The 27,500-nt window shown below is 43.4% G+C and overlaps 1 protein-coding gene across 4 annotated transcripts in view; it reads right to left on the reverse strand.

Annotated features, from left to right (window-relative positions):
• LOC147021426 (protein phosphatase 1 regulatory subunit 16A-like) overlaps positions 1–27,500 on the reverse strand; it is a 218,272-nt gene that overhangs the window by 117,781 nt on the left and 72,991 nt on the right. For 3 of the 4 annotated variants that reach the window (XM_085891353.1, XM_085891351.1, XM_085891354.1), the window contains exon 2: positions 4,360–4,583. In XM_085891353.1, coding sequence (XP_085747479.1) covers positions 4,360–4,576 — 217 coding nt within the window. In that variant the 5' untranslated portion in view covers positions 4,577–4,583. Of the gene's footprint in view, positions 1–4,359; positions 4,584–21,997; positions 22,268–27,500 lie in introns of all 4 variants that reach the window. The other variant, XM_085891352.1, reaches the window with a different exon arrangement.

The raw sequence follows: 27,500 nt of genomic DNA on the forward strand, positions 1-27,500 counted from the left end.
TCTCACAGACCTGTTAGTTTTGTCTTTAAGAAGCCCTCCCATTCTCCACTCATTACCTGTATTAACTGCACCAGTTTGAACTCGTTATCGGCATAAAAGACAGCTGTCCACACTCAATCAATCAGACTCCAACCTCTCCACAATGGGCAAGACCAGAGAGCTGTCTGAGGATATCAGGGATAAAATTGTAGACTTGCACAAGGCTGGGATGGGCTACAGGACAATTGGCAAGCAGCTTGGTGAGAAGGCAACAACTGTTGGCGCAATTATTAGAAAAATGAAGAAGTTCAAGATAACAGTCAATCTCCCTCGGTCTGGGGCTCCATGCAAGATCTCACCTCGTGGAGCCTCAATGATCATGAGAGGTGAGGGATCCGCCCAGAACTACACGGCAGGACCTGGTCAATGACCTGAAGAGAGCTGGGACCACAGTATCAAAGAAAACCATAAGTAACGCACTACGCCGTCATGGATTAAAATCCTGCAGCGCACGCAAGGTCCCTCTGCTCAAGCCAGAGCATGTCCAGGCCCGTCTGAAGTTTGCCAATGACCATCTGGATGATCCAGAGGAGGAATGGGAGAAGGTCATGTGGTCTGATGAGACCAAAATAGAGCTTTTTGGTTTAAACTACACTCGCCGTGTTTGGGGGAAGAAGAAGGATGAGTACAACCCCAAGAACACCATCCCAACCGTGAAGCATGGTGGTGGAAACATCATTCTTTGGGGATTCTTTTCTGCAAAGGGGACAGGACGACTGCACCGTATTGAGGGGAGGATGGATGGGGCCATGTTTCGCAAGATCTTGGCCGACAACCTCCTTCCCTCAACAAGAGCATTGAAGATGGGGCGTGGCTGGGTCTTCCAGTATGACAACGACCCGAAACACACAGCCAGGGCAACTAAGGAGTGGCTCCGTAAGAAGCATCTCAAGGTCCTGGAGTGGCCCAGCCAGTCTCCAGACCTGAACCCAATATAAAATCTTTGGAGGGAGCTGAAAGTCTGTGTTGCCCAGCGACAGCCCCGAAACCTGAAGGATCTGGAGAAGATCTGTATGGAGGAGTGGGCCAAAATCCCTGCTGCAGTCTGTGCAAACCTGGTTAAGAACTACAGGAAACGTCTGATCTCTGTAATTGCAAACAAAGGTTTCTGTACCAAATATTAAGTTCTGTTTTTCTGATGTATCAAACACTTATTTCATGCAATAAAATGTAAATTAATTATTTAAAAATCATACAATGTGATTTTCAGGATTTTTGTTTTAGATTCCGTCTTTCACAGTTGAAGTGTACCGATGATAAAAATTACAGACCTCTTCGTGCTTTGTAAGTGGGAAAGCCTGCAAAATCGGCAGTGTATCAAATACTTGTTCCCCCCACTGTATATATATATATATATATATATATATATATATATATATATATATATATATATATATATATATATATATATATATATATATATATATATATATATATATATATATATATATATATATATATATATATACACACATACATACAAACACACATACGTATGCCTGGTGTTGGCTTAACGGTAATGGTGGTGAGTTTGGGATCCTATGATCCTGAGTTGAAATCCCACTCAGCTGTTGAATTAATACCAGGTGGGGTTGACTCGGCCTGTGATCCTTCCGAGGTCAGCAAAATGAGTGCCAGCATGCTGGTATCCTGTGTCGGAGTGGCGACCCGTCCAGGATTGTGCCCAATAGCCAAGGAGTCTGCTTCGGCGGCAACAACGCTCTACACAGAGTATGGTCCGGATGGATGGATGGATACCGATATATATATATATATATATATATATATATATATATATATATATATATATATATATATACATATATATATATATATATATGTACATGCATGTAGTTTTCCAACCTTTGATTGAACAAAGAATGACTCAATGTTTTGGGCAGCAACACGCAATAACATGTGTCTCTGCTGACCTTTCTCAAAAGTGCAGAAAATAATTGTAAACCCCCCCTTATCAATCGGAATGAGGAGGTGGAGATGTCCCAGAAACGGAAACTCGTGACTTTCAGCCATTATCACATTAAATCTAACAGCCTGGGAGCTCACACCTGCCAATATTCAAAATCAAAACAACTATCAAAACAACCTGCCAATTTCAACACTCATCATTTCAGTCAAACTTTGTTATTGCATGAGGATACGCTGACACAGTAGTTCTACGAATGGAAGAGTGAGGCCAATTTCAACCTTAAAAATAACATTGCCTCAAGCTGCCGTGCATGGCATGAGCAGGTGGTCTGTGAGTGGCATAATCTGAAACCCATAACAAAAGGCGATTCAGAAGCTATCCTAAGAACTGTCAATGCCTGTGAAAGACAATATCCTTGACATGTGCAGAAATGCAAGACTGAGTGTCACACATGAGAGGGGATGTCATGTCCGCATGAGGGGGGAAACGTAAGATTGCAAACAGAACTGCCCACACATGCGATCAGACCTAAATGGCACATAAGGTGGAAGTAAAATGAGAATATAAGCCCCAAACAAAAATGTTATAGGTTTTCTTCATCTTAAATCAATGGAATAATAAGGTGGCAAGATAGCCTAGCCGAGAGGTATGCACGCTCGCCTCGAGCCGTCTCGCCTCGGTTTCAATCCTGAAACCAGCTTTAAAATGTCATCCGGGTGTTTCACAGGACGGGTGATTCATCAATGTGCGTCATCCCTCGGATGGACGTTAAACTGGTGTCTGTGACGAGTAAGTGAGCCATTGCTGGCACCCTGGCCAAATTACAAATCCCTGCCCTGATCTACAGAGCACACCGCATCATACGGCAAGTGATGCATTCGCAAATTGAACAAAACAAGAAAATGGAAAATTTCCAAAATTACTGCCGTGCCATTATTATGCAAAATAATTTTTTGATTACTTTTTTGCAATGCACAAAATTAATGTAATATAAAAGGCCCACGAGTCCGATAAATCTCGGCCTTTCATTAAGTTTTTAATCAAAAATTCGAAGTCAGTTGAAGCAACTTCAATGAAAACTATTACTACTACAACGCCACGTGCCAGAACAAAATGAACACTCCCGATAGTAAATATACTTCAACAATCTGTATTACAAACACAATCAAATTGACGACCAGTGTTAATAACTGGTAAGATGTTCTTTGGTATCATGCAGAGCTTGAACCCGTGAAGGCATTGAATCAACGTTATGAGTCCCCTACTGGTTTCACCGGAGGGGATTATAGGTTTGCTCTCCGTCTGTCCGTCCGTCCCACCTGTGGTTTTTATTTTTTAGACTTTTTTCCCCATACCTTTTAACATATTCAAATTAAACTTGGTACATGGTTTTATAATGATAAGTTACAGAACAAGTTTGAGTTTCAAGGCATTTCGTCAATCTTTCATAATTATGTCCTTTTTAGACTTAGAAAATATCACATCATTAGTGGATATGTATTGCAAACAAATTCTCGCTCTCGTTATCTATGACAACCTGAACCAGGTTTTGCCAAATGTGGAGTAGATTTTTGTTGCAGCTGTTGTGTATTAATTGGCAGAGAATGGCATTTCCGCAGCTTCCGATCCATACGTTCCCAGACGTGTTTGATGATGTTCATGCCAGGACCCTCCTGTGCCCATGGAACAAACTGCAGCCCATTCGGTCTCTTCCAGGCACAGGTGGTTCTGGATGTATAGCATGTGGCTTCAACTTTCAGCAGTAAATGTGCTCCATACTTCAAAATACCTTGATGGTATACGAGAAACCCTCTTACCACTCACTATACTCCAGAAAATCTGCAACAAAATTTCCTTGACATGTGACAAAATCTGGATCTGGTTGTCATACAGAATATCATTCATTTGACGCATTCATGGGTTCAAGCTCTGTATGGTGCCAAAGTACGTTTCCAGATAGTAATACATGAAGTCGACATTCGTAATCACCGATTAAGCCGAGTGTTGGCTTTTTGGTTAGGGTGGCTGTCGTAAGATCTTAGAGTCTTGAGTTCAAGCCACCAGGTGGGTTGACTCAGCCTGTCGTCCTTCCGAGGTTGGCAAAATGAGTACCAGTGTGCTGGTAACAGGGGGCATTGCATCAGCAATACAACTGCACCCCCAGAAAATGATGCAGCCAAGCAACCACCGGCTGTTTAGATCACTGATTATTAAAATGAAGTTTGTTTACTTACACTCGAGGGTGTTCATTTTATTCTGGCAGGAGAATGGAGGTTTTTCATCCAAGAAGTATGAAAAACTACAGCTTCTCACAATTGTCTGGAAGAAGGCTGAAGCAACATTAAATGTTCTCTAATAAAATGCACTAAAAGTCAATCTTAAATAAATCGGACCTTCGTGAATATCGTTTCTCGTGGCCGCCTCCAAAAGGACCACATTGGGTGGAAAGCTGATCGTGGGAGCTCGACTGTTCTTGGGATCTTTGCTTTCCGCCAACTCTGCCTTCTGGTATCGCTGTAGCTGTATCAGTCTGTCACGATGGGCTGCTTGAGAGCGATCAATGATCTCCTGCCTTCCCAGTCGAATAGCACCTTCCCCGGAGCCGTCCATTCCACACCTGTACACACAAGAAGCAATATTGCGAGGCAGGATAAACAAAATTTTGAAACTAAAGCGCATCAACGGGGTGAGTTGGCATTTTAGCTCAAAGTGAAAATCCTATTAACTGGGTAAATTATGTCTATTGGTAAACACATTCTTAGAGGTTGAGAACAGGTTTCACTAAAAGGAGGATGAACTGCTTCGTGTTCATTTACTAAATTCCACCAAAAATCTCAAAAAAACAATGATTAATTGCAATTAGCACAGTGGATTTGCCTTTAATGTAGAATTTTCAAGCACTAAAGAGTGAAATGCTGAACACTTCCTAAGTACAATCAATTTTGTCATTTTCTTTAACTCCTTCAAAGTCTAAGGCTGGAGGATGTTATTACATGCTGCGCAAGGACATTCAAAGACATGGTATATTCAAATGAAATACAAAGGCGTTAAGTTTACAACTATGCGTGCTTACCGGTCGTTTCACCGACGGGTTCAATCAAAGGACTGCAAGTTGTACTTCACAAACATATTGCATGTCGATGTGTGAATCTCAAAGGGGATGTAAAATGAAGTGAAATGTGGAAAATTGTTGTTTTTGTGCCCCTTTCATGTACGATATATATATACATATATATATATATATATATATATATATATATATATATGTATATATTGCTCTTGCTTTGAGAAGTATTACTATATATCATTTTGTGTGCTCCTTCCGTGTCTGTCATGCTTTATTCTAAAGTGTTCCACAGAGCCTGAGCTAGTATTGCCAACCTATGGTTGTTTGTCCATACGCTATCTTTCAAATGCTGAGCACCAAGCGAGGAAATAGCAAATACCATTTTAAAGTATTTGGTATGACTCGGTCAGGGTTTAAACTGCTGACTTCCGAGAATCAGCGCAGATGCTCTAACCATTGGTACGAGTCGGTCAGGGTCTGACCATTATGAGCCTGGTTAAAATTGCAGTTACTACGGATAACCACCAAATCACCACCGAGTCCAACCACGTTCGCACAAATCCAAGGAAAGGCCTATACCAGACTATGTATAGACTTGATGTTATTTTTTTACATCTTGATTCTCAGGACGCTTGGGGATGTGGAAGAAAAGCAAACCACAGTTGTGAGTGAGCATTAAGATTCTAATTCAGAATGGGATTAAAATAAATTAAATTCAAATTAAATGGAAGATCAAATACTGGAGGTACAGCCTGCATTGGAGTCATCAGAAGGAATCCGAACACGCAAAAAGAAAAGATGAAGTCATCAGAAGTAGCCTGGATAGGATTTGCATTTCAGCTGCTACTCCTCTACCCTCAAACCCATCCAGGCCCAGCCAAGTGAGCCTTATTCAAAAAAAAAAAAACAAGAAAAAAGAACACATCAAAGATAATTAAATAATTCTAGCTGCCAGACCATGCGTCCTCCGATCAGGTTGAAATTTAAAACCGATATTTCCCATCACTACTAGATCATAATTGTGAAGTTTCACATCAATCAATGAAGCGGTTTAAGAGAAAAATGTATTTATTTTTAATTTTCACTCAATCCAATATGGCTGCCAGACCATGTGACGTATCAATTATTTGTGAACACCCGAGTATCCCCAAGGCTTGGGGATTATGCATGTGAAGTTTCCCCTCGACCTGTCAAGCTGTTCTGGAGAAGAAGATTTTTTTTAATGGATTTTAGGTTAAATCCAATATAGCTGCCGAACGACGTGATCGATGATGTCATCAATTTGCTTTTGCAGACCAATTTATACCACGATGCCCTACAAAAGTTTTCATACTCATCAGATGCAGCATTCTATGTATGCAATTATGATATCATAACAAAGGCACCTATGGCATCATAAAAAGAAAAATAACTCACATTCCCTATGAGGAGTACTTGCCATGTGCCAGGTTTAAATTTTTTCCTTGGTGCGGTTTCAGAGATAAAGTCGTCCAAAGTTTTTCCAACATGGTGTCACACCACGTGACCTATGACGTCATAATCATTAAAACATTCTACATGAGTCGTCGCTCCTATGGTGAAAATTTTTTATCTCAATCCAACAAGCGGTTGCGGAGAAAAAAACACTCAAGTTCTGTGCGGACAAACAAACAAAAACAGACAGACAGACAGACAGACCCAAATGCAATACCCTCTCATCTCATCCGGCGAGGGTAAAAATGCAATACGATATTGTTAAAGAGCAAAAAAATATAAACCAGACGAGAACAGCACTTGGTAGAGAACAGCTGCGGAAGACAAGGTCTTGACGTGCATCGTCACAGAGATTAGTTAACCAAGGAGATCATAAAGCTGTTAAAGGTCTTATCACCAGACTCAAGAGCTTTCGGATTTCCTTGTTTAACATCGTCCAAAGGTGACTAATCTGTGACAATGTATGGCAAGTAACCGAGAACTATGACTGTTGAGACATCTCAAATAAAAGACAAGAATGGCACTCGGTAGAGCGCAGACCTCCACCAGGCTGAACACTTTTAAGTTTTGTATCCCACAGTTAGGCTGGATCTGCATCCGTTCCTTAATCAAAATGTAATCGGCTTGTTCTTGTCACCTACCCAACTCATCCACCAAGTTTTGTCATCGTCCATCCACAACTTTTAGAGGTATCGTTTTTGGTCCTATCTCCTCTCAATTACGAAGAATTACATTAGAAATTAAAAAAAATACTGTGGGATCGGATCTTCACCAAAATCGAATGAATTCGTCCTTGTCACACATCTAACCAGTCCATCAAATTTCGTCCAAATCCATATATAACTTTTCGAGATGTCCTGCTCACAGACAAACAGACAGGAGTAAAAAGACATAACGGGTGGCGGAGGTAATGACGCTGCGGAGGAATTGCAGTTTGTGAAATGCCAACACTTTATGATGTTCTTGAACCTATCATGCAATCTCTGACAATCTCTGACAATCTCTGACTGGTACGACCTGATGTAAAAAAAAAAAAACTGGTAAAAGGCCGAAACAAACCTGGGATTGGATCTGAGCAAGTTCGAACACCAGACCCGTGATGGTGCCGAGAATGTTGCTGGTTCTCAAAGGGGGTGTTGGTGTGCTCCAGGTTTCAAAGAGAACACAGCACCTTGTGGACCCGAGTTTCACTGCCAGAGGCATGATCTGAATTTGGCAATATACAAAATATGTGAGCTTCCAGAGTATTATGGAGACCCTAAGATTTAGGGATAGCCTTCATATAAGAGGAAGATGAAATTAGTGGGGTACCTTTGGGATCGTTACTGGGGCCATTGGTATTCATAATTTACATCAACGATTTGGATTGTTGGGTTAAGAGTCAGCTTTATAAATTTGCAGATGACACAAATCTTGGAGACAAGGTAGATACTAGAGAGTGGGATGATCAAATTCAGGGAGGTTTAGATACTGTTATGTGGAAGGGGGATTGGGGGCGGGGCGGTGGGAGGGGTCTGAAAGATGTTGGTAAGAACAGCATGGATTGTGTGACCACAAAGGTTAGATTACTCTTGTATTCGGGAAATTGTCAGCGTAAGTAGTCTTGTTAAATATGCGCCGAGGAGGAGGTGAGCGTTTTACCTTAAGACAGTGTAGAACAAGTTTGTTGTGTAAAACCTGTCAAACGAGTCCTGGTGAGGACTTGTGGGCAGAAAGACATCAGAAAGCACATCGCTTGCTTTTTAAAAATAAACATTGCATGGACTGTTTGGCCGGGACACCGCAGGCATTGATAGCGAGGTTGGCTGCAGAGCCCAGGGGAGGGGCGCAAGATTTTTTTATATTGGAGCCACCTCGCGGGGCAGGATGGCCCGGAAGGTGTGACCTCGCACAAGCAACAGGCAGCCAATGACTGGGACTCGCCGTGCACGAAGGCAGTCCCAGAGTTGATGAGGGCTGTAACCACGCTGCGCATGTGACTTGGACATTCAACTTCAAGAAGGCAAAAATCGCTCTCATCTCTCTCGACTCTCTCTATGCTTTGCCCTCTGAGACACATCCCTTTCACCTCGCCTCCCTCATCGCCACTTCCAAAGCTCGATCGCTTCCTGAGCCACACTTTGTCTGTGCTGCACTGACCTAGGTGACCATGCATGCCATCGTGGTGGAGTCCTGACCAGTTTATGCCAGCTACAAGTCCTCACCTGTCCCCATTGTTCATCGTGTGCGAGTCTGGTAAACGGTACCATTAGGGGGTTCGGCTTCATTTATTTTGAATTGTATACAAGTTCAGTTTTGTGCCTCATTGTCCCCAATCTTTATCCTCGTGTGCCAGATCTCTCCAGGTTCTGTTATCTTGTCGATCCCCTTGTCGTCTTTCGTTATCATAAACCTTTTAATAAACAAGAGACGTTTTCCCACCTTTTTTCTCCCGCGCGTTGCACCACCAAGTTCGGTTTAATTTGGGTGGATCTTGGGGAATCTTAGGACTAAGTGAACACAGTATCTTAGAAACTGTTTCAGGATCCACGGATGGTCTTGAACCATCCAGCTTAGAGTAGTATGTGTGAACAGACCCTTCTGACACGACAATAGTCTGATTGGGTAAAATATTGGCAGATGCAGTTTAACAAAGAAGAGTAAGGTGCTCGGGATGGGGATGGGAAAGAATAATGAAAATAGAGATTACATGGTGCATGGGGTAATTTTGGAGCGCGTCACACAGGAGAAGGATCTGGGGTTTTGGTAATAGATATGGGAGGGAGCAGGCAGCACAATGCCAGGCAGCTAGTGGTAAATCTAACAAGGCTTTAAGTTGGATCCATATGGGGATAAATGATAAATCAAAGAGGTGGTGTTAACACTGAATAGGAATTTAGTGGGGCCTCATCGAGAATATTATATGCAGTTTTGGGCATCACATCAGAGGAAGGATATAGTTGCCATAGAGAGGGTTCAGTGTAGAGCTACGAAATTGATTCCAGGGCCAAGCTGGACTAAGCCAGAAGGAACGGCTGAAGAAGAAATGACTTTATAGATTAGAAAATGGGCGATTTGATCGAGGTGTTTAAAATAATGAAGGTTGCGGACAAGAGGGGTGCAGTGGAGTTTTTCAGCAGAGTGGCCAGTGTGACCACAGCTTGAGGGTAAAGAAGACGAAAGGGAGGACAGCTTTAAGGCAAAGGTCTTTCAGTCAGAGAGTGGTTTATACATGGAATGGTCTCCATCTGGAAAGGTAGTGGCAGCAGAGGGGGAGGAGAGGTTTGAATGGGATTTAGATAGGTACCTGGATGCATTGGAGATAGAGGGGGGTGGGGATATTGCCTTGTGTGTAGATGGATGATGGATACAGGGGTTGATGCATCGCGGGCATGATGGGCTGAATGACCTGCTTCTGCACCAAAGTTCCTTGTGAATACGCTATCCAAAGAGCACGGAAATGTGAAAAGCCAATAAAAGTTAACCAGAGAGTTGGTGTCAAAGCCACCCCAATGCTCGCCTGTTTATGCATTTATCGTTTTTAAAAGACTAGTCTAATAATATTTTTTATAAAGCATTGCAGTGAAGTCTGATCCAAATAATTTTAAAGCAATATATGTGTTTGTATATTGTAATCAGTAAACTAGTACACATATTAAATGAATGGCAAGCGTCTCGTATAAACAGGTGAGCATTGGGTGGCTTTGACATCATCTTAGGTTGAAATAAAAAAAAAAATTTTAAATCATTTGTTAATTTCAACTTCACTACACCAATAGTATACCCCAACGGAACCTCCATGCCAAATATCAGCATCCTAGTACACATATTAAATGAATGGCAAGCTTCTAAAAAAATAACTTGCACCAAAAACTTTAACGTTGATGTGCTACAAAAAAGTTAAGTTCAAAACAGGTCAAAAATTTAAAACATTTGAAAATTATTTTTATTTCAACTTCACTACATCAATAATATACCACAAAGGAACCTCCATGCCAAATATCAGCATCCTAGTACACATATTAAATGAATGGCAAGCTTCTAAATAACTTGCACCAAAAACTTGAACATTTTCACGCTCACGCTCGCGCCAGGGGTATTGCTATAGCTCTCTGTTCTTCGAACAGGCGAGCTAAAAATGAAAAGCCTTTCTCAAAATATTTGAGAGATGGAGCAAGATACCATCACACAAAGTATAGGACCCCTGCAATACCAGATGGGTGGAGCGGCACATTGCCATGGAGGACATTCAAGTAACATAGGGGGTGATCACCACCTTCATGGATTTAAAAAAAGTGGAACATCAAGAGTGTTCATGGTTCGTTGGATACAGGTTAAGGTTACCAATCCTAGGATCAATGCAACACTCCAGTGTACGAGGCATCGCTTTAGATTTGCAAAAACCTCTCAACTTTCTCTCCCGAAATTCCAAACCAGACATTCTCTCTGCCTACAAAAGCAAGTGCACCTTACAGATGGAAACGGTTCAGTTCATGAGGGTGTGTGTTGAAAATGATTCAGCATCGCTCATCGTGTTATGCTTGATAATGACTCAAATCGATGTATTTGAAGAGAGGACTATTCTCTTGAGATTTCCACCAATAAGTTACACCGTGGAAGAAAAAGTGGCACCAGTCAGCGCTACCAACCATCATGATTCCTGCGGCAAGTACTCGTTCGGAATAAGCAAACTCTTCTCTTATAGTGGTTTAGAAGAGAGATCATAGGAGCACCATGTGTCAACTGAACGCACGGATCTCACTGCATTTACACAAAGACCGATCAAACTTGATTATCATTAAAAAGTTTGTCACGTACGCTGCAAAGAACGTTAAAGGAATGACGTTCTTGAAATCCCATGATGGACCATCATATTTGGTAGTCCCATTCTGGAGTTTGCAGGCAGGCCAAACGTTTGATCAGCATTCAAGGAGACAGAAAGATGTGATGAATGGCACAGTATTTTATTATTTAAATTGCTGAACAATGTTATAAGATAAGATGAAGCGACGGCTGTTGAGAGGAAGACATGTACGCTTCTCTGTGGCGCATCTAATAAATTGGTTAACATGAAGCTGTTATCACTTGATGGGGCTGGAAGGATATTCCTGAGGTACGCACACTCACATCTGAGCTATCTAACCTGGGTTTGAATCCCGACCCAGCTATTAACTGCCATCCTGGTGTTTCACATGCAAGGCGAGACATCGATGTGCGTGTGCCGTTCCTCGAAAGTCCATTTATACTGGGTGTCCCATCCGCTTGGATGGTGGGTAGACGATAGAGATCCCTTCATGAAAATTAGGCAAGTTATTACCGGCACCCTGAACATATTGCTCATTTTTGTCCTGAATATTGCTGGGAAGGCACAACCAAATCACACATTTAATGCTCGCCTACACTACGGAACGTTTTGGTGCTGCCGAAGCAAAGGGCTGGGTACATTTATGATGACAAATCCATTTAGACACAAAGGATCAATTAGCTATGACGCACAATGCAATTACACCATAATTATTTTGATTGCTTAACGATGGTTACATGGATGTTTCTTCTCCGGGAATTTCGCAAATGGCGCACAGCACGAGGGGTACTTCCAATAGACCCTCAGTCGTGTGCCCCCACACTCCCACAATCCCGGATCCACCACCGTTACACTTTTATACTCATTCATGAAACATTTCACAATGACCTTGCCATTGGAAACCTCATTCATTAAAAAAAAAATAATTCAACAAGAGGAAGTTTATGGCAAGATGAGGATTTCCCAAATCACATAATTGTGCAATTTGAATACGTGACTGTGTTGTGGTTCAAAGGATTGCAAACTGGATTACCGTAGGTGGGCCAGATCCGTGGTGCGACTTGCAGGTTAATCCGTGGTGCTCTCAGTTCAAATCTCCCTTTGGATTGAACCCCAAAATCCAAGAAATGTCCACAGTGAAAACCAAAGTTTGAACCACGTAAACATGAGAAGTCTTAACGAAACCTTAACGCTTGATTAATAAGCATTTACTTTAGGGGGTCCAATGCACCAAACTTCTCTTTTCTTAATGAACATAAGCAAACCAACATTTGTCACATGACGAACAAGAATGGCACTTGGAAGAGAACATACCCCCATCAGGCTGAGCGGTTCACAATGTGTATCCCACTGATAGGCCGGGTCTGCATCTGGACCTGAACCAAAATCAAATCGGCTTGTTCTCATCACCTGACTAACTCATCCACCAAGTTTTGTCATAACTCGTCCACAACTTTTTGAGATATCCTGCCATGCATCGTTTTTGGCACCATCTCTCAATGGTGAAGAATCACCTTTTAAAATTTAAAAAATTTCTCGGATCTTCACCAAAATCGATCAATTCGGCCTTGTCGCACACCCAAGCTTGTCCACCAAGTTTCGTCCGAACCCATCCATAACTTTTTGAGAAATCCTGCTCACAAACAAACGGACAGGGGTGAAAATACAATCTGCCACCGAAGGTGTGACGGAGAGGTAGCGACACACGCTATACCAAGATTATGTAAATATGACAGCCGGAAATCTTTTTCACATCATTTCTGAAAAAATAATCTGCTATTGACATAGAAAGGCAAATTGAAGCCTCACTTGAAATTGTTTTTGATAAACACTGCCAAGCCTTTTGGAATAAGGAAAAAAAGAAGAAAATCACCAAAGAGCAGACCATTGTGTGCTGGTGCCCTTGTAAAATTCCAATTTTTTTTTAACCCTGACATGTGGAAGACAGTGGCAAACTAACCTCTCTTGGATTAAGAAAAGGTGTTTTGTTAATCTCCTGCCAAGGGAAATGGCGAGTCAGATTGAGAGACCTATCTCCCGTCACCGCCAACCCACCATGAGAGTCGACTTACCACTCCCAAGTGAAAAATGAAACAAATGACGCAAGGAAATGCAAAAGAACATCCCAAATAATGTGGAAACCAGGGAGTGGTCTCTGCAAATGAAGCACCGTGTAGACCTTGCACAAAACCGAAATCTTAATGCCTTGTGCATCAACTGAAGGTCATTACAGTGTGTTGGAATACACAGATTCCGCTAGTAAAAGTGATCCCACTGAACACATGACACAAAGAGGTCACTTTTACCATGGAAACGAACTCCTCATTCCAGTTTTGATTCTTAGCTCATAATTTTAGAGTATACAAGGTGTCCCATAAAACGTTAGGCAGCATTAAATGCTTCTACACTTTTTGGTGCAAGTCAGGAGATTATGAGACTGGCATCATTAGAGAGAGAAACTTAAATATTCATGGGATTGGGAAAGTTGATTTCAAAAGATCGTAAACAATAAGATTACAGTGGACTTGGTCTCATGGTGTTCTTCCACGATGAACATTTCGTTCTCAACTTAGCCAGAGACATTTCATCACCGAATCAACAAGGAATTTAAATATATATATATATATATATATATATATATGTATATATATATATATATATATATATATATATATATATATATATATATATATATTAATGATTAGAACATGTTAGAGTTTCCAGTTGTACCAGTCTCATCACCATATGCCAAAAACAAGAAGTGCTATACATTTAAAGCAGTGCAAATTCTATTGGAACAGTTTCTTATTCTGATTTATTCAACGGCCACAAAAATTCCCACGTTCTTGTGGGGTTGGCCTGGGGAAGTTTTTGGCCTTAGGCTTTTATGAACCAGCTGGCCAGGCCCGACGTTCTGTGAAGTAGTTAGGGCAGGAATTCGTAATTTGTTCATGGTGCCAGCGATAGCTCGCCTACTCTTCGCGAAGGACATCGTGAGATATTTAACATCCACCAACTCATGCCAGGAGAGGGAACGCACTCCCCCCCCTCCTCCCTGGCCCCTCCATCCCCACCTCACCTCTGCAGAGCAAAAGGGAGAGAGAGCGCGAGAGCGAGAAATGAACCCTGCTCTGCAAGGCAAACGATAAGCCGGCTATCCCGTCTGCAAGCCCTATGATTGATGAATGTTATGAATCCCACACAATCTTTCGAAACAGACGTGGAATTGCATGATAGTACAAATACAAGACTCCCCAAGGTCTGCTTTACCAAAATATAGCACCAGGCAAAAGTTTGGATTATTCCAATGATATTGTTGCGGATTCGCGCCCGCCGGCGTGCGAACGGCCACGTAACTCGAATCGCGGCACGTCGCCCACCGGACGGACAATCCCGTCGTGACCCTCTCGGACTAACGCCGGGAACTAGTCACGGGTGGGCCTTTCGGCCTCACCACGATCGTGCCAATCGGCCCCCCGCGTGGGATAGGGTTGCTCGCCAAATTCGACCTACCTAAGTACCCACACGGAGGGTAGACCGGGCGATCGCACCTCGCCGCAGGTCGACTTCGGACACGGGCCACTTTAAGCAACCCGTTTCGTACTATCGGGATAACCGAGCGGTGTTATCGTCAACCTGGACGGTTCGATTAATTATCGGGCGTTTTAGCCCAAGACCAACCCTTTACGTGAAGTAAGATGGAGATTCAATAAAGGAAAAGACGAAGCGAAACGGGAAAACAGTTCAACATAAAGCACATTTATTTCGCGATGAACGGAAAGCACACATATACAATTACACCAAAAGCAAATGTAAAAGAAGAAGAAACACACAATAATACACAAAAAGCAAATGTAAAAGCAAAACACAATGCAGATATACCACCGACTACCGAGCACACGGCAACACTTATACAGTTTTACTTCACAGACGGCGCCGACAACACATATACTCAAAGCAAAAGAAAAGGACCACCCTCAAGGATGATGGGGGCAGACGGGCCTGGGGCCGAGACCGCGTCGGGCCTACCCGTCTGATGATGAGCCGCAAAATGGCGGTGGCGCCCCGACTCCGTGGGCCTCGCGGACAGTGTCTGGAGTGGGGTGGGAACGGGGCCCCCTTCTCGCACTATCTCAGCGCGGGGGGAAACAGGAGGGGGTTGTTGATGCTCGGGGGAAGGAGGATATCTCCCTGGCTCGGGTCCCGCGACGAGCGTCTCCACCACGACCTCGGTCGCGTTGCCGGCCTCTCCTCTCCGCAGCTCCCCGACTCTGACACGAGCACCCCCTCGACTGCCTTCGCCGCCGCCACCTCTCCAACTCTCCACAGCTCCGTCCAACTGCCTTCTCCGACTCCTCTCTTGACTGGCTCTTCCCAACTCAACTCCGAACTGCCTCTTGACTAGCGAACGTGGCCCTTTATAGCCCCCGTGGCCTCGCTCCTTCACCTTCGACCCTTTACCTCTGGCTGGCTCCCCATTGGACAGAAGAAAAGTGGGCGTGAATGCTTTTTGATCCGCGAATTTGCATATAGCGACCACACTCCGACGCACCTGGAGGCGGGGCCAAATCGCCTCACGCTCGCCGATAGGACGGAACAGAAGTGGGCGCGAGTCGTTTTTGATCCGTTTTCTTCGGAAAAGCTGTGGTGTTTCTGCACCCCCTGCTCGGTGTGCGCCCTGCACGAGTCCAGTATCGGTGCCCACAAGCGGCGCGGGAATGACGGTGATGCGATGGTTGCGAGGGCGAGTTGTGACGGTAAAGGTCGTGGCTGTTGGCGTTGTTGTTGTTGTGAAGCGGCGTTGCGGTTGGTGGTTGTTGTGTGATGGCTGTTGAGACGTGGTTGGTGGTGGTAGTAATGGCGGCTGGTCCAAAATAAAGATAGTAAAAGAAAAACGGCTATCTAGAGGGGTCGCAGCCCGAATGAATGACATTTATTCCCTCTAAACAACGGGTTTGGGCCTAACTACACATATACTTACAGAGATATCTCACCTAAGGGACCTGAATGGTGGTTTGCGAATTTCGTCAACCACAACACTATTCATACTTTGGGTAAATTCATCAAATAATCAGTGATAACAGTAATATGTGTTTATTATTGTAAATTAACAACCTTTATAAATGCGCGTGAAACAAACTACTTAAATAAATAACAAGAACAGTGTCATTTTATAGTATTAGTCAATACTTTGCGTGCCGCCCTTTGCCCCCTCTCGAGTGCCATTACTCTTTTACCCATACTTCATGTATACGACTGAACCACTTAGAGGACTCTTGTGCCAAATTAAATATCCTTGAATACATATTCCACAGTTCTGTAAGGTTCGTTTGGTTTCTCTTGTTATTCTCCTTTTCCAGGTAATCCCATATGGCCTTGATCGGAATCATGTCCTGAACTCTGGGGTGGACATTTCAACACTCGGAGCATACCATCTGTAACCTTGTTCTCCAAATACTGTTTTTACTTTATTCCAAGCGTTTTGGATCATCATCTTGTTGGTTAATGAATCTTCTTCCGATTAAACAATTTCCACTGGGAACTGCTCGGTGCTGCAGTATCTGCTTGTACTTCTCTTTTGTTTTAACAAGTTTTCCTACAACACAAGCTGAGATACAACCCCCGACAGACACAGTCAATTTCCCAATTTTATTTTACATAACTCGACTTAAAAAGGTAACTGTGATATTGAATTGAATTTCACAAACAATTGAATTATCTCCCTGTACTGCACACTTCTAACTATTTAATGGGGAAAAGCACCGCAAAAGTGAAAATAACCCAAACGTTTGCACAGTGCTGTACTGAATATATTCCCTCACAAGGAACTTCAATGCAAGAAGCCATTAGGCCCATCACAAGCCTGTGCAATGGATGCTAACATATAGTTGTATGTCCATATTCTATCCTTTTTAATTGCTGAGCGTCAAGCAAAGAAGCAGCACGTACTATTTTTAGTCATTTGTGTGACTCGGTCAAGGTTCAAACCAAACTCCCAGACTCAAATCGTATGTTCTAACCACAATGCCACCGCAGATGATCTTTTTTTTTGGTGCAATTTTGATTTCATGCTTATTCTCAACTTTTATTTTCAGGCCAAAGGGTGAGGAGCATTGTTGGGGGGGGATTGGTGGTGGTGTTGGTGGGGGTGGGGGGGTTATTGATGTACTGATATTGCATTATCACACAAATTGCTTTCAGTATTTCACTTACACATACAACTGCTGGCCAATGCAAAAAAAACAACGACCCCTTTTTGCATTTTAATGCCAACACAACCCTTTTTTGTGTACAGAGTAAAACAGCACATCTGTTTTAAAGACCTCAAAGGAAGAATGAGATTGAAGAGAACGTGGAAGTTGATTCCACAGGCAGGAAAAAGAAAAAAAAAGAGGAACAAATGAGGAGGTAAGTGGTGATTCTGGATTTTGGGAGTTTCACCAGAAGGTGGTTGCTGGTGGATCACGTGCATCCCGCAGACACCTGCGGGGTGGGGGTGGAGTGGAGAAACAGACAGACAGAGACAGAGAGAGACAGAGACAGAGACACAGAGAGAGAGACACACAGAGAGAGAGAGAGAGAGAGAGAGACAGAGAGAGACAGAGAGAGAGATAGAGACAGAGAGAGACAGGCAGAGAGACGGAGAGAGAGACAGAGAGAGAGAGAGAGAGAGAGAGAGAGAGAGAGAGAGAGAGAGAGACAGAGAGAGACAGGCAGAGAGACGGAGAGAGAGAGGTGGGATTTCTCAGGATTCAGACATATTCTCAGGATTCCAAGATTCCAAGTGTTTCACCAGCTTGCGATTTTGTCAAGGTCTGAAGATAGGGAGGAGGCTGCAGCCTATCTGACTGAAGGATGAGAGATGTCATGGTGGAGGGTGAAGTCATCAGCAAAGAGATAAAATGGATTTTCCAGAGACAGAGAGATCATTAATGAAGATAAGAAATGGGACTGGGCCCAGAACACTGCCTTGGGGCACTCGAGCCTTGATAGGAAGAGGATATTAAATGATTCCATTGAGAGCCACATGTTGGCTACGAGAATAGAGGAAGTCAGTAAACCATGTGTGCAGTTGGCCTTGAATGCCATAGGCAGAGAGTTTGGAGAGAAAGTGTGATGCCAGACTGTCTCAAAAGCATGATATGACTAGGGTGACGGCCCTGATCTCATGTCTGACATTGAGGGCCTCCATCCATTGTTGAGTGAGTAGAAGCAGCATGTCCAAAGTAGAGTTACCTGTTCTGAATCCGAATTGACGATCTCAGATGACGTCATTGGAGAAAAGTAATGATTCGAGGTCAAGTCCACCCCAAGAAAGACATATGATTTTAAACATCTGCAGCTAGTAAATGAAGGTTCTTCATGGGTATCATGCAGAAAAAAAAATTAGACTTGTGATGGAGGAATTACTTTGTATGCCTGGTGTTGGTTTAATGGTGAGGGTGGTGGGCTTGGGATCCTAGGATCCTGAGTTAAAATCCCACTCAGATGTTGAATTAATACCAGGTGGGGTTGACTCTGCCTGTCATCCTTCTGAGGTCGGCAAAATGAGTGCCTGCATGCTGGTATCCTGTGTCGGAGTGGCGAGCTGTCCAGGATTGTGCCCAATAGCAAAGGAGACTGCTTAGCCAGCACCAATGCTCTGCACAGAGTATGGTCCCAATGGATGGATGTAATAACTTGATTGGTGGCAATGATTAAATTTTGTATCCAGTTAAACTCCTGTGCTGCAGCAAGATTGTAAAAAAAAAGACAAACAACATCAATTTTAACAGCTAAAGTTCGTATTCACTCGCCAATGAAACTGCCTCGGCAGCCTTGGCACAAAGAGAGATGAACAAACAAAATTTGTGTCACCTGCATTTCAAGAGTGACATTTGCAGGACTCTTGTTCAAAACCTAGTAAACACTTATGGTGTGCACATCAGTAATAAAACTAAAATAGCACAGGAGAGAAGCTCTTTACCGACATGAGGACCACGCTACAAATAACTGACGTCACAAGCAACGATTGAGCCAGATATCGACATGGTATATTACACGTCCACGTTTCAACAGACAGACGTGATGGTGTCGGCCACAAATTCGATTTGAAATGGAATATAGCGGAGGGCCCTTGAGCTCTCCACCAAGTTCGATACCCATATGGCTCATTGACACGAAAACTAAGCACCGGTTTCACGGAAAAAATAATTAGTTGAAAACGTGGTCATCAGCTACATCATCAAAAACAGAAAAAAAAGAAGAAACTCATCAAATCAACCACGGTATGAATAGAAACAGTGGGATGTCAAGACAACGGCACAATTACAAACCAATTCACAGTAGATTTGATGTGCGTGACAGATCGAGGTGAACCAAACACTTGATCCCCAACGGGATAGGATCAGACTACAAACCGTCAGTCCTGGTATTTTGTGGACATGACCACGTACAAAACAGGCCACCCTTATCTAACAGCACTCACACGTGGGGATTAAAGATCCCGACATCCCATTCAAAAAATGGAAGGCAAGTATGTGCCACGACTCCTAATCAAACTCAAAAGGCTTGTAGCATAGTATTGTGTACACTGTAGTCCTAAATGAGGAGAAAGCTTAGAAATTGAACCCAGTTTTAATAAGATAAACAATCTTAATGTTATATAATGCCCAAGTGTCTGTGCTTTCAGAAAATGTATACTTTGCTATGGGTCCTATGGATATAGTTGCTTACAAAGCATGTTTTTATCCAAACACAGGCTATTTTTTTTCCATTTTTATAGCTCATTTTTTAGAAATGGGTTACATGTATGATTGTATATGTTGTCCAAAATGGTTGAAAATGCATTTTTTGTTTGATGTATATCATTGTACATAAGAATAGAACAATTCCTCGAAACAGTACATTTCTTATGACCTTCTGCATATCTTGGCACCTTCAAATGTGTAAAATCTCAGATTTTGCAAAATTTCCCCCCAGTCATAGTGAAGCTTACAAAATCTTATTCCAGAAATTTGAAATGCATCTGATAGAACATCTTAAATAGCAATTTACTTCTGCATAAAGTGATGATTTAAAATGGCAAGTTTCAACATGGATCATTACTACATACCAGTTTTTAGGTTCACTTCCATGATTGGGTCAAAAATGTTAGGAAATACGTAATAAATTGCATTTACCAAGCTGCTACAAAATTACTGGTAGCTATAAGCTTGATATTATAACCATAGAATAAGTTTACCAAGGTGGCCCTATGATATAAAAATCAATACCAAAGGCAAGTTTGTGTTCAGTATACAGAACATCAAAGGTCGTTAGGAAGTACGTAACGTTTTAAGGAAATCTGCACTTTTAATCCTAAGATGTAAGTTTGGTTCATCACAGCATGTATTTCGATGGTTAAGTTTATGTGCATATATATTTATGACCTGAATGAACACTGATCAATTTGTTGATTTCATACGACCTTGACCTCTTTCATATGACTTTTATTTTTTGGTCCCCCGTGTCCTAAATGTGTGCATAATACCTTGCTACAAGCGAAAATCCTCATTTTAAAACTTCACTCTCGATCTCCCAACGCAAGTGAGTCAGAGGATTACGAGGTGACAGATTGCCTTGGTGCAATATCTACACCACAGCTCACGCTGCACGTGTAAACATATAGACACAGGTTCATCAGTGGCAGCTCATTCAATAAATATTTCCTTACGATTGCTCAGCAATCGGCATGGAATTGAAGAAGACATAAACTGAAGCATTACGACTCAGCAGCTGCAGCAGCAAAAGAAGCGAAGATTATAAACCTTTTAAACTGAAGGAGCAGCATCGATGGCAAAAACAGAAGCAAAATGATCACTGAACGAGCATATCGGCATCTGTGGCGGCGAACGGGCTGAACAATGTTCCATCGGGTTCCAAAATCCGATAATAACCAATTAAAGCAAGCCGGGATACAAACGGCCCATACTTCATGGCCTTACATCCCAGGGACGTAAAGTCGCACAAGAAAAAGGCATGCCATTGTGAGAAATGGTTGCAATTTCACTTCCAAGTGTTGTGGTTTCCATGCTGCCTGCACCGACAATGTGCTTTGGAGAGCCACAATCTCCAAGGATGAAGCATGGCCACCCACGTCAATGAGAACACAACGTCGAAGATGGATTAGCGAGATCATGTTGCCTTGTAGGGAATGTTTTGGTACAAGTTCACCAGTGTAGGACATGCAATCGAGAAACCCAAACAATAAAAGCTCACGCAGTTCAAAGTTCCAGAGATTTTTGCCCAAAGCCAATCTGAAGCCACTATTCATGCGAGCTTGCATCACGAACGGTAATCAATCCAATATCGATTTAAACCAAAATCAAAAGACATGAGGGAGGATGAAAAAAACAATATTCATGTCGTCCAAGTTTTGTGATCGTTTTATTTAATTAAAGGTGTTCGTGATGTCCGACTGCATCACCGTCAGTACGGTGCCTATGCCACGTGTCACCTCACTCTTCCACAAAAGCCGAGTGGCATGAGATGTGCGTGGAATACACTCAAGGCAACAGTTACGATTGGACATACAAATGGAAATGGTTACAGAGGCAAGAGGATTTCGCTTAGACGAAGACATTTTGACGAGGCGAGGGATGATCGATGCGCATATTCAACTCAAGCAGGAAAGTGAGAAGGAAAAGGAAATGAGCTGCGGGATCACGTGACAAGGTAAACTACCAACCTGTCCACGGTGATAAAGGAATAGGCACCGAGTTTTTGCCTCCAGTGTGGAGATTCCAACAACGTTGAATGTCACAGACGGATGTATGGACTGTTTGGCACAAGATGGAGACATGTATAAAATGGAAAAGAGAATTGTCTTTCCGATCTGAGCACATGTCTCAAAATGTCATGGCCCAAGGTTCAAATTCCAGGAAAGGTGTTGATTTGTTCTCCTCTAATGGCATATTGCATAGGATTCATGCACAACCTCCTCCAAGATGCTGAAACTCTGCAGGAAACAGATCACAGGCTCATTGATTTTTAAAATAAAAATGTTAAAGTTTTTTATCATGTTATTTTATTTAAAAATTTTTTATCATGTTAAAGGCATTTTCAGTTGCATAAATAATAATCACTACCTGAAGGTGAAGGAGGTTATGTTTTCACCCTTTTCTGTCTGTCTATCTGTGTGTCTGTCTGTGGCTGTCTGCCTGTCTATCTGTCACCTACAGGTCACAATTTTAAACTGATCTTCACGAAACTTCACCACATGATAGAGTTTATCATAAGGAAGAAGCCTATTGTTTTTGAGGTCAAAAGGTCAACAACTTAAGTGAGATTTCTAAAAAAAATCCTCAATTTTCATCTGCTTGACTTGAAATTTGAAGAAGATATGTATATATGTGTGTATATGTGTATATATATATATATATATATATATATATATATATGTATGTATGTATGTATATATAAATATATATATATATATATATATATATATATATATATATATATATATATATTGTTGCGGTTGACGAAATACGCAAACCACCATTCAGGTCCCGTAGGTGAGATATCTCTGTAAGTACATGTGTAGTTAGCCCCAAACCCGTTGTTTAGAGGGAATAAATGTGATTCATTCGGGCTGCGACCCTTTAAGATAGCCGTTTTTCTGTTCTATCTTTATTTTGAACCAACCACGTCTCAACCGCCATCACACAACAACCACCAACCGAAACGCCGCTTCACAACAACAACAACAACGCCAACAGCCACGACCTTTACCTTCACAGTGCGCTCCCGCAAACATCGCATCACCGCCATTCCAAGCGTCACCGTGGCCATGGACCACCACTTTAAACCCTCCACCACCTTTGCCTCTCCTTCTGCGGCCATTCCTGCACCACTTGTGAACGCCGAGCGTCAGGCTGTCCTGGCCTCGTGCGGGACGCGCGCCGAGCCGCGGGTGCAAAAAGCGGCCTTTCCGAAGAGAAGTCGGATCAGGAATGATACACGCCCACTTCTGATCCGTCCAATCAGCAAGCGCGGGGCGATTTGGCCCCGCCTCCAGGCGTGTCGGAGTAGAATCGATATATGCAAATTCGAGGATCAGGGGAGATTCACGCCCCTTTTTCTCCGTCCAATGGGTGAGCGTGGCTCCACCCCCGAGCTCGTTCTGATCCAGAAATTTGAATATGGGATCTCCTACACCACTATAAAGCGCCGAGCGCGGGGCGAATTTAGTCAGTGTTGGGCTCGGGCGAGTTGGAGAAGTGTGGCAGCGGGAGAGTTTTTCGGTCAAGGGAGTTGGAGAAGAGTCAAGGCGAGTTGGAGAAGTGTGGCAGCGGCAGAGTGTGGCAGCAGCAGTCAAGTCGGGTCTGGAGGAGAGTCAGTCTGTCGGAGGTCGGAGTCTGTCGGGGTTCGGAGTCTGTCAGGGAGCTGCAGAGAGGGGAAGCTGGGAGCGCGGTCGAGGTCGCAGTGGAGTCGCTCGTCGCGGGACCCAAGCAAGCCAGCTATCCTCTTTCCCCAGAGCATCAACAATTCCCTCCCCCCCCCCCCCGCGCTTCACGTAATCCCCATCTTGATCTTCAATTGGGATCTTCAATCCCCATCTTGCTTCACGTAAAGGGTTGGTAGTGGGCTAAATACGCCCGATAATTAATCGGAACCGTCGAGGTTGACGATAACACCGCTCGGTTATCCCGATAGTACGGAACGGGTCGCTTAAAGTGGCCCGTGTCTGGAGTCGACCTGCGGCGAGGTGCGATCGCCCGGTCTACCCTCCGTGTGGGTACTTAGGTAGGTCGAATTTTGCGAACAACCCTATCCCACGCGGGGGGCCGATTGGCACGATCGTGGTGAGGCCGAAAGGCCCACCCGTGACTAGTTCTCCGCGTTAGTCCGAGAGGGTCACGACAGAATTGTCCGTCCGGTGGGCGACGTGCCGCGATTCGAGTTACGTGGCCGCTCGCACGCCGGCGGGCGCGAATTCGCAAATATATATATATATATATATATATATATATATATATATATATATATATATATATATATATATGCATATGCATATATATATATATGCATATATATATATATGCATATATATATATATGCATATATACATATATGCATATATATATATATGCATATATATATATATGCATATATATATATGCATATATATATATATATACATATATATATACATATATATATATATACATATACATATATATATACATATATATTGTTGCGGATTCGCGCCCGCCGGCGTGCTGACGGCCACGTAACTCGACCGCGGCACGCCGCCCACCGGACGGACAATCCAGTCGTGACCCTCTCGGACTAACGCCGGGAACCAGTCACGGGTGGACCTTTCGGTCTCACCGCGATCGAGCCAATCAGCCCCCGCGTGGGATAGGGTTGCTCGCCAAATTCGACCTACCTAAGTACCCACGCGGAGGGTAGACCGGGCGATCGCACCTCGCCGCAGGTCGACTTCGGACACGGGCCACTTAAGCGACCCGTTCCGTACTATCAGAATAACCGAGCGGTGTTATCGTCGACCTCGACGGTTCGATTAATTATCGGGCGTATTCAGCCCACTACCAACCCTTTACGTGAAGCAAGATGAGGATTCAATGGGAGAAATGACGAAGCGAAGCGGGAAACAGTTCAACACAAAAGCACATTTATTCGCGGCACACGGGAAGCACACATTCAATTCCACCAAAAGCACACAGAAAAGACACAATGCAATTTACACAAAAAGCAAATGTAAAAGCGAAAACACAATGCAGAGCTAATACCGACTACCGAGCACACGGCAACACTTATACAATTCTACCTCACAGACGGCGCCGACAACACATACCCAAAACCAAGGAAAAGAAATACCCTCAAGGATGAGGCGGGCCTGAGGCCGAGACCGGGTCGGGCCTACCCGTCTGGTGATGAGACGCGGAGCGGCGATGGCGCCCCAACTCCGCGGACCTCGCGGACAGTGTCTGGCAGGGGGTGGGAAAGGGGCCCCCTTGGTCGCACTATCTCAGCGCGGGGGGAAACAGGAGGGGGTTGCTGATGCTCGGGGTATAGAGGATCTTTATTATGTGCGACGAGCGTCTCCACCTCGGCCAGGTCGCGCTGTCGGCCTCCCTCGGGTGCAGCTTCCTGCACGACGCGAGCACCCCCTCGTCTGGTGTCGCCGCCTTTCCACAGCTCGTCCCCTCCGTTCCGACTCCAACGCACACGACGAGCAGCTCCACCGCCCGCGAAGTCTTGACCCTCTGCTTCCGACTCTCCTACTCTCCGCCTCTGGACTCTCGGACTCTCCGACTCTCCACCCTCGACTCTCCACCCTCCGACTCTCCACTCTCCGCCTCTGGACTCTTCTGACTCTCCCACTCTGGACTCTCCGACTCTCGACTCTTCTTTGGACTCTCCTCTTCTGGACTCTCCGACTCTCCCCTTACTGGACTCTCCGACTACTCTTCTGACTGACGAACACGGTCCTTTTATCCCCCCCGTAGCTTCGCCTTTGACCCCCTCCCTTTGACCTTTCACCTCGCTCCCCATTGGCCCGAGAAAAAGTGGGCGTGAAGGCTTTTTGATCCACAAATTTGCATATATCGATCGTCCTGGAGGCGGGGCCAAATCGCCCCTTGCTCACCGATTGGACGGCAAAAAGTGGGCGTGTGTCGTTTTTGATCCGTTTTTGAAGCACAAAATCCGTGATTTTGTACACGCTGTTCGACGCGCGCCCTGCACGAGTCCAACACCGGTACCCACAGCGGGGCAAGAACGGTGGCGATGCTACGGTTGCGAGGTGTGACGTGAAGGTCGTGGCGGTTGTGGTGAAGCGGTGGTTGTGGTTGGTGGTTGATGTTGTGATTGTGGTGGTAATCATGGCGGTTGGTCCAAAATAAAGATAGTAAAAGAAAAACGGCTATCCTGAAGAGTCGCAGCACGCATAAATGACATGTATTCCCACTAGACAACGGGTTTGGGCCTAACTACACATGCACTTACCGAGATACCTCACCTAAGGGACCTGAATGGTGGTTTGCGAATTTGGTAACCACAACAATATATATATATATATATATATATATATATATATATATATATATATATATATATATATATATATATATATATATATATATATATATATATATATATATATATATATATATATATATATATATATATATATATATATATATATATATATGCCTGTTGTTGGCGCAGTGGTTAGGGCAGCGGCTTGGGATCCAAAAGGTCCTGAGTTCAAACCCTGTTGGGCCACTGAATTAATACACCAGGGGGTTGACTCAGCCTGTCATCCTTCCGAGGTCGGTGAAGTGAGTACCAGTGTACTGGGCCAGTGTATACCCCGGTTAAAATAGGTGTACCATATCCCTGTGTCGTAAGAGGCGACCAGGGTTGCGCCAGGAAGGGCATCCGGTGTAAAACATGTGCCAAATCACAATGCGGATCATACGGATGATCCGCTGTGGCGACCCCGAACGGGAGCAGCCGAAAGAAGAAAATATATGTATGTATGTATGTATATATATATATATATATATATATATATATATATATATATATATATATATATATATATATATATATATATATATATATATATATATATATATATATATATATATTTCAGATCACTGAATTCAACTACCAATTATTTTTGAGGTCACTATACACCAAAAGGTCAACACTGGCCAAACGTCAACAACTTAGGTGAGATTTCTAAAATCCTCAATTTTTATCGCATTGACTTGAAATTTGAAGAGATATAAACTCCTCAAAAAAGTTTGGAAACTCAAGTTTGATCGATTATATCTCTTATCTCTTGTTATTGTGCTATTATCACTATATTTGGTATCATTAGAAAGCTTGTTTATTTCTCTTTACAATGATACCCAATTTGTTATGATTATGCAATCATGGAGTGTGCAGTACATCAGAATATGGGGCAAGGTCAAAAGTGAAAAGTTGCAAAATGCACTGTTATTGTCATGCAGTGCATTCTTCTTTCTTTGAAGGAGAGAGTGTGATTTTAATGAATAATTGTAGGGCTATTGTGTTTCCAGGTGGTCATCCATGAATGCCAACTTCTATAGAATCTGAAATTGACATTCATGCAATATGATATGAGGACTCACTGGGCAGGTTTAGTGGGTCTTTGATAAAGGTCACTTTACAACTGTCTGGTCAGTGAC

Source organism: Eptatretus burgeri, chromosome 8 (assembly GCF_056783735.1).
Source record: "Eptatretus burgeri isolate ZD-2024b chromosome 8, Ebu_testis_v1, whole genome shotgun sequence".
Taxonomy (NCBI): Eukaryota; Metazoa; Chordata; class Myxini; order Myxiniformes; family Myxinidae; genus Eptatretus; species Eptatretus burgeri.